General features: G+C 48.8%; 1 protein-coding gene across 1 annotated transcript; it reads right to left on the reverse strand.

Annotated features, from left to right (window-relative positions):
- Positions 1-185: 185 nt before the first annotated feature.
- MCM5 (minichromosome maintenance complex component 5) lies at positions 186-14,526 on the reverse strand. Its single transcript, XM_078868294.1, has 16 exons — positions 14,207-14,526; positions 13,136-13,262; positions 11,361-11,489; positions 10,384-10,556; positions 9,193-9,348; positions 8,623-8,792; positions 8,038-8,209; positions 7,208-7,319; positions 6,679-6,822; positions 5,791-5,856; positions 3,921-4,097; positions 3,243-3,355; positions 2,439-2,567; positions 1,457-1,599; positions 980-1,107; positions 186-323 (listed from the first exon to the last, which is right to left on the reverse strand). Exons 1-16 carry the CDS (start codon positions 14,374-14,376, stop codon positions 222-224), a joined length of 2,211 nt encoding a protein of 736 aa, XP_078724420.1. The 5' UTR covers positions 14,377-14,526; the 3' UTR covers positions 186-221.

The raw sequence follows: 14,526 nt of genomic DNA on the forward strand, positions 1-14,526 counted from the left end.
CATTAGGCTATCGGCAACAATCGCATACAATGCGCGTGTCAACCATAAGCTACACACACGATTCGACGCGCGCAAGAATCCACTTCCATCGAATAATCGTGATGCAAGCTCGTGGATTTAACCACGAGCTCAATGACCATTTGTCCTCTGCTTTCCATGACCGGCACGTGGTCTGAGACACAGGCGCGTGAGTAGCGGTGGGGAGGGATGCGGGCGCAGGCTCACTTGACGCGGTACAGGACCTTGCGCTGCACCCTGTGCTGCAGCTCTCCACGCCGAAGCATCAGGTGCAGCACCTTGTAGATGGCATGCTCTGGGTATTTCTGGTGAGAAAAAGAAAAGCAGGACAAGTTCCCCCGTGATTGCGATTAATATGGAAGCGCAGAATTACGGTCATCCCACTGAAACGGACATCCATTTTAAGTTAAACTTAGAAGCAGCCGATTGAAGCAAAGACATTATCCAGATCCACACAACCCTACTCTGCAAAGGTTATTTGAAAAATGCTGCGGAATATATTATTCCGTTTTAATATTGTTACGGTCGACATTTGCACAATGTTTACATTGTATTTGACTGGAGAAGCCCTGGAAAAGTATCAGTGTTATTTATTGAAATAACGTGCAAGTAAATCGCTGTTCGTATCTCGTAACGCGCTCGTGTTTGAAATACCGGCATTAGCTGATGTAGTGCCAACAAATAATGGAACTGTGCCTTTTTACTTTGCTGGTACAAAGCCAATTGTATCACGTGACTCGGAACACTAATATGGATCTTTAACACTTATTGAAAACACAAATAAATCGAGTTCACTTTTATAATGTCTAAGAAAAATTATTCTTACGCATTTACACAACATTTCACCATCAGCTACACGTACATCTTGGAACATGAAAGGCTCGCGACAACAAGTTGAGGTACAGCAGCCTGCGATTGAGCCAGCAAGATGTTTCAACTTCACGAGTAAAAGACCAAGCACCTGCTTGAGGAAGTCCTGGACGATGCTGTGCTCCGACACCTGGGAGCCGATGGCGAAGCGGCGCTTCAGCTGCTTCTCGACGCGCGCCAGCAGCTCCTGGTCCTCCTGCGTTGTGAAGCCCTCCGCGCCTGCGCGGCGGACAAGCGAACACGTTACGCGTCGCCATTACGATGATAATTTATTGAGAAATAACGGGATGTTGAGACGATCGGCGGGCGAAGAATAACTGAAGTGGGGAATGCTCCTGCTGCTTAGAACAGCCCCATGACCAACGTGGTGTGGGGATGCCTCCATCCAGCAGTGGATCGACAACAATCACGGCGGAGATCACGCCGATCGCAGTGCGCGTGCTAACACGTGCGTCTTGAGCTGTGGCCAAGACATGGGGAGAGGGCGTGTGTAAGGATGCACGGTGTGTGTGGGCGTGCGTGGGCGTGCGTGGGTGTGGGTGCGCGAGCAGACAAGCCCCACACGTACCGCTCAGGCTGCCGGACAGCGCCGCGTCCAGGGTGGACACCTGGAAGAGCCGCAGAGCCTCGTCCACGTGTGCCTCCGTGGCAAATGGCTGCAGACGCATCTTGGCCTGAGACTCCGAGATGCGGACGATGGCCTCCAGCTGCCTGCGAGCGTCGGCGACGTGCACGGGGGGGGGGGCGAGCGATTAAAACGGGAGCGGCCGAACTTCCAGGACCCGACGGAGCTGCTCGCCGAAATCCATACGTGGCCGAGAGCCGCGCGCGACTTTACTCGGCGCAATCTCTGGCGTGGGGGTCATCACGCAGAGAGGTGATTTGGGGTGGTCACGTGGAGTGGTTTCGCTCGAGCCAAATTAATTTAAAATATATTTTGGAGCGACCAAGGAGTACCCGTGTCTGACACCCATGTATCAAGTAAAGTTGTATTGTTAATGATCTGCATCTTTATCGGATGCAGATCATTAACTGCACTTGAGAACTTGGTTTAGATCACAGCCGGCTGAAACCGAGAATGAAACTAAGGATCCCAGCAGCAGAGATGGGCAGTCTCGAACTTATTAAATTCAATTGTAATTTAAACAATTTAATTACATTTGAAATTGACATCTGAATTACCTCCAAGTAACTAGTAATTTGTATTTAGATTACAGTTGGTGGATCACGCAAATGTTGTGAAACTCCCCGTGAGCGACGAGGTGCCATACCGTAGCTCACCGGAGAAGACGAAATATCAAGCGGACCAACATTTCTATCTGTACGGGGATATTCTCCATGCGCTCCGGTTTTCCTCCCACGTAAATATAAACAACTCAAGATTGTCAGACACCTTAAAAATAAAAACTCAACATAGCAGAACCCTCCTGAAAGTGTGGCGTTCCTCGATAAATGACTAATTGTTAATCACTATCTACCAGAATCAGAATTTTTATTAAGACTGTCGGAATTACTCTCCCAGGAGGCACCCAAGCACCCGTGCGCGTTACCGGACGGTGATGGGGATGGAGTTGCGGTGGTCGCGGTCACGGTCGTGCTCGCGCGCTCCGCTGCGCATCAGCACGTAGCGGTTCTTCAGCTTCTCGCACGCTTCGGCCGACATGCGAGGGCCGCATTTCCTGGCACGCGTGAAAATCGGCCCCAAGGCAACAAAAGTCAGCTTAAGCGAAGCGTTCCCCCGTCCGCCGTGAACAAAATGCAATCATCGCGAGCATCTCTCTCTTCACTCTCTCGGCTTAATGAGGGTACGTGCATTACGGGATGACCCGCGCCAGGCGATATAACGCACCAGCTGCCTCCGCAGGGAGCCTCGAGGGAAATCGACACGGCATTATGAAATGGGAAAGGGAGCTTTCATCTTAGCCCGAAGTGACGCATTCGGCATAGCCTCCAATGGGCTGCCAAAGTCGCTTTGTGCAATATAAGAGCGCCAAACAAGTGTTCTTGGGATGCTGCCGCCGTGTAACGGTTAGCACAATGGACTTGCAATCAGGGTCGATGGTTTTGTTCCCATATCTCTCCCACCTCTGTCCACCACCCAGCAGTATAATGAGTGCACCCACAGAACTTTAGTCGGTTCGCAGGTCACGTGTGGTGGGATGTAGATAATCCCACCGCTTCCAATACATCTGGCCAGCGTGGAAGAGTGGACCAGAACACTCCATTAGGCAGGAGGGGAACTCTCTCGGGCTCAGTCTTGGAGGCTCTTGCGCCACCATTGTCGCAAGCGAGCAATTTCAAGCCTGCACCTTTATAACGTGTGGCTCTCGTGCCGTGCATGTGCGCGCGCTCACGAGCGGCAGTAGGCGATGAACTTCTTGAGCGTGGACAGTTCGATCTCCCCCTCCACGGCCTGCATCTGCGTCTTGGCGTTGAGGTGGACGTTCATCACGTGCTTGGCCAGGATCTGCAGATACGAGTCGGCAGCAGAGGGACGTCATGCAGGATCGGTTGCTCAAAACCATCCTACGCCAGTGCACTCATCAATAACAGTGGCCGTAAAAAAAGAAATGTATAACAGGTGACGTTGCAGGCAATGGACCTTCTTCATAGCACGTAAAAATGCTACTGAATATTTATTTATTGTGCATTGTCATGAAGCAGCATCACGTGCACAAGCAGCCCTCTGTTCCGTGTCTCCAAATACACATGCTAATAAATACGTATTCGATCATCAGCCTATTTGATTCCAAACCAATATGTTCCAGCGCTGAATGCTTCACAAGTCGGGTTTTATTGCGAGACAGCGAACATCTCTGTAGGAGGGCACCTCAGATGGTGAACTACAGTAGACTCCCACATGCAAAACAATTAATATATTGACCAAACATCCCAAAGTAGGATCCTCCTGTTAAGGAAAACTTGGAGACTCCATGAGGCCTTTCCCAAATAAGGAGCTATTTTATTACAAAATTTATTTCTACAATGGTTCAAGGCTGCAAAACGTATTTGGGGCAAAGGGTAATTATTACCATGTCCCTCTTCTCATTGTGCTCATCCTTGATGATGAAGATCATGTCGAATCGGCTCAGAATCGTCGGCATGAAGTCGATGTTCTCCTCGCCCTTCGAGTCGTCCCAGCGACCAAACACGGAGTTGGCCGCCGCCAGCACAGAGCAGCGCGAGTTCAGGGTGGTCGTGATGCCGGCCTGCACCACACAAAGACAAAGATCCCCCGTGTAGCCTAAACAGACTGTTGGGGCAAGTGCTGTTAGCGAGCAAAGGCCGGCATGGCACATGAAGGGGTGGGTAGCCAACACCACACCCGGACGCCTTTGTCTCCCTCGAGGCGATGTTTACACACCGCACCAGGTACTCATTTGAGGAAGAGTTGACCGAGAGGTGGCACAGGACCGGTTCAGATAATCGTCACTGGTGTTGACCACGAGCGGGAATCAAACTCGGGTCACCGGGTTCATAGCGCTGCGCGCTAACCATTGCACTACCAATCCCCACACACGCGCATTTGTGCAGGTAGCTTCTTCAGTCATTTTAGAAACCGAAGAAGCTCCCAGAGTACGTGCAGCATCAGACGTCATCCTGAATAAGGACGCCGTTAGAACCCGAAAAACACCGCAGAGCTGTACAGTACAGCCGCGAAAACCTATGCAGTGCTAACACATAGATTAGGATCGGCACAGTGTACGAGTGACTGTGGCCAGCTCCACCTTTAGGGAGACCCATGTTGGTTATATTTTGACACCACTCTGGGTACCCCTTTTGGGCTAGGGGCCCCCTAGAGGTTCACCAAATACGGCCGTTTGTGGAGTTTCTGAAACCCCGAGATAAAATAACCATGTGGAAGAAGTAAAATGACCGCGATGAAAAATATATTGCAAGATTACATCTGTACCACCACTTTTCTCCCACTTAGTTACAAACACGGAGTTAGCCGCCGCAAGCTCACAATTTAATGTTTTGTAACTTTTAATAAGGTGTTATACAATAGTTGTGAATGTTAATGGGTATGTGCTATTTACATATTGCATTCATAATGTATTTACATGATTAAAATCCAAAACGACATTATTGTGCCATGTTTTATTAATTGGCCATGTCTGAGGGTTTCATTTAAACTGTAAGTTAAAAGTGTAACTGATGAAGGAGCTGCTACCATCTCATCAGGACCTCCTTGCAACCGAAACGTGAATCTCACGAGCCAATCCTCTTTAAAAATTAACGCCGATAATCATCTGCAGGCATACATTTGCGGTGCGGAGATGTGAAAGCAAGGAATGAACAACGAATACTAAAGCATTCCACTGGAGTATAAAGCAAAACACTTTTAGAAGTTGACACCTGGGAGTTCGAGGAGTGTGGGTAGGTGTCGATGCACATTAGGCTATTTCAGCAACAAGATTGTGAAATTGGTGCCAAGTGGGAGAAGAGATTTCACAAGAGGCACGAGATTACTAACGACATTTATTTTACCAGGTAAGGCCCACTGAGCTGTATAGTGCTTCGGATGCTGTCTTTCCGACAGCCCTGTTCTTCACCTGAGGACGGCTGCTTGCGCTGTGGCCGAAACGTCGTGAGAATTTAGAGAAAATTTTTATTATTTTATTATTTCCCTTCTACGTGACTTTACTGAAAGAACCAAGAAGCTGTATAGTGCTCTTTTTCAAAAGAAACCTGGCCACAAATGATCGCTCAACGAAGTGGCTTATGTGGAAATGAATAGCAGCCAAATATTCTAAACGCATGTGGGTTCTAAAGATGGAGGAAAAAACTGGAGGACCCAGAGAAAAATACACGCGACGACGGGGAGAAAATGCAAACCTCAAATATACAGGCGTCAGGATCGGGATCACACTCACGACCTCCTGCACAACATCAGCGCACCTTGGCGATGGAAATGGTCTGCTGCTCCATGGCTTCGTGGATGGCCACACGGTCATCCTCACGCATCTGAGCGACAAACGGTGGGGGGCGGGGGGGGGCGTGGAGAGCTACGATGTTACTGGAGTCCTACACTCTCACCCCTCTGCTCGGCTCCAAACTCCGCTTCCTCCTGTTGAAGTTCAGACCTAAGATTTTCTTAATTTCCAATGCATTCATGTTCATCTTTGCCACAGAGCCGATTTAAATGTTTTAAGATATTTTAATACATTCATGACATGTGTTTGAGGTAACTTTTAAAATATTAAAATAAGTTGACAACCTATATATGCCTCCCACAGACAAATGTAATTTTAACATTTAAAATAATAATGACATGATGTTTAACCTTAAAGTCTCACCAACTCATCCCAAATCGCTGGATGTTGCAAGTCACTGGCACGCATGCCACCATAACCAGCCAACAAAGGTTCGACAAATTCAACTTTTAGCCTCTGCTGTGATCTCCGAAAATTTTAATGGTGGCGTTGAAACAATCAAGCCACGCAACAACCGAAGCCATTTCCTGACTAAACTATTGTGGAGGTGAGACTAAAACGTTGCAATTAATCCAGCTATACATAATTTGTTTTTACTTTCACGGCACAGAGCTCGCGGTGTGAATCACGCTGCTTCCGAGGAGTGGGCAGGTGTGTGTCTGTGCGAAAGGGAAAGCAGGACAGGAATAAGAGGCAGGCCTGTGCCAACAGGCAGCAGAATCAGAGTAAACAGTAGGCTGGCAAGCCAACACACAGGCAGGCAAGGATGTAAGAAAGCGGTAGGCTGGTTCACGACAGTGGACAGGCAGGCAGGATGGAAGATAGCGGTGTAGGCTGGTACACCAAAGCGGACCTTGTCGAACTCGTCGATGCACACGACGCCACCATCAGCGAGCACCATGGCGCCACCCTCCATGATAAAGTTGCGCGTGGCAGGGTCGCGAATCACAGAGGCCGTGAGTCCCGCCGCGCTGCTGCCCTTGCCCGACGTGTAAACCTGTGTGCAGCACACGCACACAGGCGCACCGGAGCAGGCGAGAGAACACGTTAATCGTCCGGTTAAAGCACTTTTCATTAATCCTGTGTGCTGAGCAACGTCAGTGCTGGTTTAAAGTGGGGAGTTTAGTCGAAGCAGCATCTAAGTCCAATATTCCAATTATTTTTTGTTGCACTGCCTTCTGCTGCCCACAATAAAAATAACACGCAATGCAACAGATCTCATCGGCTCTCGAAAGCTAAGCAGGTACGAGCCTGGATGGCGCTTAACAAGGGGGTGACCACTACGCATAACCGGTGTTTGAGAGCCACAGGGGAGGTTTGTGCGACGTCACATTTGATTTGGAACCACGCCACCGCAGGCCAGGGATTCCACGCACGCTCACCCCGATTGGAGAGCAGCGCTCCACAAACTTGAGCAGCTGAGACTTGGCCGTGCCGGGGTCACCCAGCAGCAGCAGATTGATGTCACCCCTGCGCGTGAGTCCATCCGGCAGCCTGTAATGGGTCCCAATCGCACGGCGTTCATATACACACAGCACACACAAATGTTTCAAAACATATGAAGCTATGAGAAAATACTGTATTTGCAAAAGTCAGATTACATATGGTAATGTAGTCTTCAAATTTGACTAGTTTTTTTATTAAAATAGTTTTACAGAATTTTTTTTTCAGAAACAGTCACTCAGCACAATATTGCCATCACAAATGAGATGCAAGCACAATTAAGAACTACCTATGCGTGGACTGATGGCGCAGAGGTAAAGCACACTCATGCTAAGAACTTGCAAACCAAAGTTTTAATCCTGGCCACGGCTAACATTAGCAGCGAGTGATATCAGAAGCAACCTTGGGTGTCCTTCCACTTTACCAACCTGCGCTGACCAACATGGTGAAGTATGGTCAAACAACCCCCATGACCAGCACGGTGTGGGGGAGGCCTTCATACAGTGGTGGACTGACAAAGAGCTGTAATATTCGTATTATTATGAATTGTAAAGCCTTGGAACTGCACATAGGAATTGCTGCAACATATTGTGCTACATCTCCTGTACATCGGGCAGTCTGGTTATCTTGCCACGGGCCAGCTACACCCTGTTCCCAGGGTCACCGTGGTATTCGACAACACAATAAAATCACTGTCGTCTGTTCTGTGACAATGGCAAAATTATCATCTTGAGCCAGCCGTCGCCATGCTGCGGGGGAGTGACGTCACCTCTTCCGCGAGCCCCCGATGAGCAGGCTCGCGATGGCCTTCTTGATGTCCACGAATCCGTAGATGGAGGGCGCGATGCTCCGCGCGATGGTCTCGTAGACGCTGGGCGACGCAGCCAGCTGCCGAATTTCCTCCTCCTCCTGTGGGTTCAGTGCAATGCCCATGCTGCGGCCTGTGGTGGGACAATAATCGTTCACAGGGTGTTAGCAACAACAGCGGTCTTGACAAGAGCAGCAAAATTTGTGGCAGCAGCAGGGGAAGCAGTGCGAGCAACAGCAGCTGCAATGATGGCAGCAGCAGTCTTAGTGGCAGAAACGTTAAACTCTTTCCCGTTCCGAGACATCTGCAAGTTGCAGGGTGGGGTGCCCCATTCACCGCTGCATCTCGGAGCGAGCAAAGTGGTTATCGTTAATTATATTTATAGAGGCGTAGTGCCATTGTTTTTAAAGACATTGCACTCACCACAGAGAACTGTTGCGACACAACCGCACTCTGAAAGCTGGCGCCAAACGGTGTCATCGGAACAGGAAAGGGTTAAAGAGCAAGAGCAACCGCAGCAGCGGCGGCGATGGATAGGCTGCTCACCGGCGCCGTCCGTGTCCACGGTGATTCCGACGACGCGGAGGTACGGGTTACGAATTCCAGCTCCTGTGCGATCCCGGCCCTTGCCCTGCATCTTGGTGAAGGCCTTCTTGATGGAGTAGATGCCCATCACCGTGACGCGATTGCCCGGCACCACACGGTCGCACAGGTAGCTGTGCAGCGGGGGGAAAGTAAATAGGCACAGGAATGCTTTGTGTCGTATGTTTTTATGAGTTTGGTTGTAATTGAACACTTGGAAGTATCCATGTTTCTGATCCAGATGTTACATCATAGCAAGCAATATAGATGCAACAAAAGTTTTAATAAGTGTACATTTTCTGGTGATATATAAAGGAGAACATGCAAACTTAAAATATGCAGGCGGCAGGGTTGGGATCACAACCCACAACCTCCTGCATACCAGGCGAGGGAGTTAACATCTCGCCACTGCGGCGCTAATGCAGGTCCCATGTACTAACCCATTGTACCACGGTAGCAGCGACCATACTATTCATGAACTTCTTAAAATACAAAAGACACCGCACGACGCCAAAGCGAGCCGGCGATGCTGACCGGTCGCAGTAGAGCTGCATGTGTCGCGGCATCTCCCCGTGCGGCACGGCGTCAGGGGCCTCCTGCAGCTTGAGGGTCTGGTAGTCCACGCACTTGCACTTGTCCGGCATGATGAAGTACGGGTCCATGGGACAGCTGGGCCGCCCCGCCTGCTCACTGCATGAAAGACAACCACAAATCGGTGGGAACAAGTTAAGCAAGGGACGCCTCCTCATGCTCCAAATACCCGAAAAAATATGGTTGAGAAAAAAATTGGGATTATTTTTTTATCATCACTGTTGCTGAGCACAGGCTCAAAAGTCCAAAATGCCAAGCGGCCAGAAAATAGGAGCACAATTAAATGTTTAACATACAACAAGCGTTGATAACGCTTCTCGAATGGAGTCCAGTTAGAACTTGGGAAACAAGACAATGAAGGTAATTCCAAATTAGAGCAGTGTGGGGAAATGAGCGGTGTGGTGATGGTTGAGCAGTGTGGATGAGATGGAACAGTCACAGTCTGGTGACCGTGTCCTCAACATGGGTTGAGGAATCAATGAGTGGGATTCGCGGGAACAGTGCCTATGACAGCAGCGACAGACGAGTGATAAGGAGGCAACTGATCAGCAGTGAGCTTGTAATTGCCGTATTGGGTGAAGTTAGTGTCTTTTGATCGTTTTAACCCAGCAGTTATGCTTTGAAGAGCCAATTTCTTAAAAATGTACTTACGTAAACATTTACTGTATATTGGCGATTCCCATGACAAGCTGGTGTTTTACTTTTTTTTACAATGATTGCTCTATGCATATTACTGTCGTAAAAAAAACTCATTTAAGACGTGGGCAGTTTTTAGTTTTCATGCCTCTTGTGAAATTTATATACAAGTGTCCTGAATAAATGTGCACACCCTGCATTGCGTACGACAGTTAAACATAACTCTTTTTATTTTACAAGGTAAGGCCCAATGAGCTGTCTTGCTCTTTTTCCGAAGCGACCTGGACAGAAATGATAGATCAATTAAGTGGCTTATAACCTGGAGGACCCAGAGAAAAATCCACGCGACCACAGGTAGAACATGCAAACTCCAAATATACAGACATAGTGTCGGGATCGAACCCACGACCTCCTGTATACCGGGCAAGGTAGTTAACATTTGGCCACTGCAGGGCACCCCCAGTTCGCTGGCAGACATGACGGGAGCGCCGCACTCACGAGTTGCACTTGCGAGGCATGGCATATCCCTCGAGGCCGGGCTTCACGGGGATGTTGTTGATGGTGTTGCGGCAGCTGCGGCACTGGATGGCGATGCGCGTGGCCTTCGAGCGGACGGCCGTGGCCGCAATGATGATTCCCGGGATCTTCACGAGCTTCGCCATCTGCTCCGACTGGCGGGGCGAGGGGGGCGAACGAAGGGACGAGCGGTGAGAACGCACACATTTCAAAGGCTTTTACAGCGGTGTTACCGCAGGGCAGTGGTCAGAGGTTCGACAAGTCAAGATCCCAGTTTTATTCCAACGGTGCACGTGTGTTTTCTTGTTTTACTCTCATGTATGTTTGCCCAGGTGGGAGAAGTGGCACAGTGTTTCGTGAACAGTGTTACAAACCCAACAACCTGAGTTTTATTCAAGGCCACGGCTAACATGAACCGGTCCCTGAGCACCCCCCTCTTCCTCCTTTACCGATAAGGTCAAGCATAAAGTTGAAGCATGGTCAAATGTTTTACCTTGCTTACAAATTCCTACTTGCTTAAATCAATCATGCATGTGTCATAAGAGAACCTTAATTTGAATCAGGGCCCTCTACCTTACATGGGAAGTGTTTACAAATCATCAGTTATTTGTAGTGTGCAACTAATCAATTTGTATTTTAATGCAGAAGATTGGTAAACGTGGAAAGGCTGACTGTGATAGGTCTCACAAACGAGGGTTTAAAAAAAAATCCCGTCCCTTAAAAGATAAAAGCACATATAAGCAAAACTCGTATTCAATGTCTTGCTCCTTCAGCAATAGGTCCACTCTGTACGGTTAATATTCCCGGGAAATATCCCAAATTTCTTCTCCTCTGTCATCTCTGCACTAGGTCCGACTGCCCGTTGGCACAGCACGGCTGCACCTCGCGGGGTTACACCGACGCAGCACGGAGTCACTCGGCTCGGCTCCACCAAGGACAACCGCAAACAGCGCTCTTACCTTGAGGTTGCGCACGCACGACGGGTTGGCCTCGGAGCGCAGCATCACCTGGATGTCCTGCACCTGCTCCTCACCGGCAGGGCGAGGGCGCGTCACCTCGTCCGCCAGCTCCTTTGCCGCCTCCTCAAACTGCGCGCGACAGACACGGCGAGGGGAGAGGATGGGGAGGACCCACAACAACCGTGGCAGTGATGAAGGTTTGATAAACTCCAGTGGTCAGTCTGTACGTATGGTTCAAGTTCTTTCACACAGTACGTAGCCAACGGTGCTAATCTGAACTGATACTAGAGTCTGGAGGAGCGTTGTGGAATCTCTTGTCTGGTAATCATCATAATGGGGCAGTCTTGGATCTCTGCCTGGGCCTTTTCTTGTGACATGCTACACTTTGTCATTGCTTGTGAACTGAACCACGTCAATGCATTCAGTCCCTCCAGAAAAACGCGGAGTTTTTTGGTGATTGTTGCGGGCAAAAATCGTTGATTATGCGGCACGTTTTCTTAAAAAATGCGATGGAATATGCGGGATATTTATGCAATTTTATGCGATTAAATTGCGGGAACTTGCAAAAATTGCGGGAACTTGCAAAAATTGCGGGAACTTGCAAAAACTGCGGTTTGATGAAAAAGAGAAAAAAAAGTGATTCCCCCAACACCCTATTCACTAGGCTACTACTTTAATGTAAAGAGTAATTTCTTATTACTTCCTATGATAAGCAAGCATACTACATCACAGAAAGTGCTGGGAATATTTAAGTTCTCATCTTGTTTTATTTCAGAGCTTAACAAACAGATGGCTCAAACTTACAAAACATTGAGTCGAACAAGTTCTGTAGCTTTACAAAATGAATATGCTACAACTTCTGTAAAAATGAATAAATAAAATATTAAAAAATAAAATGTGTGCTTCCTGTTTTACAGAGGTAGCTATGCAAAATAATTTGCCCCCACTGTCATGTAACACACTGGGGAACTGCTTTGCGCGGTCTTTTGCGCTTATGTTTGTTGGCAAATGAGAAAGATTTGCGGGCTTCATCATGGTTTCATTGGCATCGCGGGGTTTGCAGCTTTTCAATGATGTCGCGTAATGAGTGACGTCACTTCATAACGTTCCCATGGCAACAGGGGAAATGGCTGCGCTTGTGTGAAGTAAACGCAACATTTTTCAACTTTCTGCTAAGATATATGTGACTTTTTGCAACGAAAATGCGGGGATTATGAAATCATGCAAGCCCGCATATTTTGCGCGCGGAAATCTGCAATTTATGCGGCGAAAGTGCGGCGTATTTGAAAAAACGCGCCCCCCGCATAAATATGCGGACTTTGGCTGATTTTGCGTGAAATCTTGCGATCGCATAATCGCGTTTTTCTGGCGGGACTGTGCATTGTTCATAAGATCACTTCTTTGTCGACATCTCCAACTCTTGCCCTCAAAATTACCAGTAGTGCCCAATTTTGCCAAGCCTTCTCATCTCATTATATTCCCCAAAAATGTTGCCTTATTGATGTAGCCTTTGTGAAGCTGATAAATTAGGTGTATGCATAGTATAGCCACGTGTGGCTAATTTATAATTTCTCTCAGATGAAAATTATTTCGGTTAAATATTTGGGACAAAATTTACACCTCAATGGAGGACTATACAGCAAGGGGTAGACATAAAATGGTATGGGAGTGGGACAAGGACAAATGATTCCCAGCTCACAGGATGGTGATGGCAAGAGACTGTGAGAAGTAGAAGACACATAGGGTGAGGGCTGATGCCCGGCAGCGGCACGTACCAAGGGGAGGAACTCAGCGGGTTGCTTGGTCAGGGTGTCAGCCAGGTCTTCGTCGAAGCTCGACAGATCCTCCAGTTCCACCTCGATCCAGAACTCGCCCAGGTTGTAATGCCTCTTCAGCTCATCCCTGTTCAGCATTGGGGTCACCACACACATACAGAAGGAGTCCAGTGGCTATTGTAGAAATCATGTACCCTGTGGGCACAATGGTCGTCAGCACGCTGTTCTAAATATTCAGTGACCCTACTTTGATTCCCCGGCCACAGCTACCATGAGTGGTGACGGAGATTTGGACAATCGTATGCATGTACGTATGTATGTTGAACCTCTTTAGCACCGTACGTTGCCAACCGTGCTCATCAGAGGTGTCAATCGGAAATCCTGTGCAACACATCCCCCTATTGGCAAATCCGCACTATAGAGCCTGGTGACGTTTTGGTGTTAAAACAAAAACCAGAACCCACGTGGGGTGGAGAGACCATTAAACCATCGGATTGATAGCTGGATTTCTACTTCCCATTGCCTGCGGATAATGGGTAGAAGGGCGCAAGCTTTGGTCAAACACGCGCACTGCAGTACTTCGAAACGACCACGAAACAAGGCGAAGTTTAGTTGTCATCATCTCAGGGCGGACACTTTTAAGCCGCCAGGTTTGCAAGCGTGGGGCTGCGGCTACCATTGAGAGCAGTCGTGTCCGAGCCGATAGTGGAGACACACACATCTCACCAAACCCGCATTGACCAGGGTGGTGAAGTATGGCTAAACAACGCCGATTAACGACACGACGCGTGGCGAGGCCTTCCACTCAGCGACGGATTGACAACACGTATATCCCTCGGTGCTCCGCTAACCACATATACACCATGACACGACTGTGCGTCAACATCAACATGTTTAATCCGCTGCTGGATGCGAACATCTCCCCCAGTCGCCCGCCATCTCTCAGCATCACGCGATGGCGACGCCTTCTAACGCGGCATTCTTATTATTCGCGTTTACTGTTATTGACGGGTTCATGGTTGTTTTGGCTTCGTAATAATGCGGCGAGGTGGTTGTGTTTTATGGCCAGACCTGTATTTGAACGTGAAGCCGGTGCGGTCGGTGCCGATGCGAAACTGGCGCAGGAACTCGCGCAGCCTCTTCTTGGCCTGCGAACGGCGAATTTGCCCCTCGTCGTTCTGATTGTCGTCCCCGCCGAACGTGTCGCTGAAGAACACTCCGGGATCGTCAAAGCCCGACATGTTGAGCCGAGTTCTCTTCTAAATCCTCCGTTACAAGTTTCGCGCCGCGCCTTCTCTTCTTGCTCGCAACTCTCCGCCGGGCGGTGACGTCGTGAGGGGGCAACTTTGGCGCGAAAATTTTCCCGGGAAAATTGTGTGACGTTCATGAAC

This window comes from Lampetra fluviatilis, chromosome 25 (genome assembly GCF_964198595.1).
Source record: "Lampetra fluviatilis chromosome 25, kcLamFluv1.1, whole genome shotgun sequence".
In the NCBI taxonomy this organism is placed as follows: domain Eukaryota; kingdom Metazoa; phylum Chordata; class Hyperoartia; order Petromyzontiformes; family Petromyzontidae; genus Lampetra; species Lampetra fluviatilis.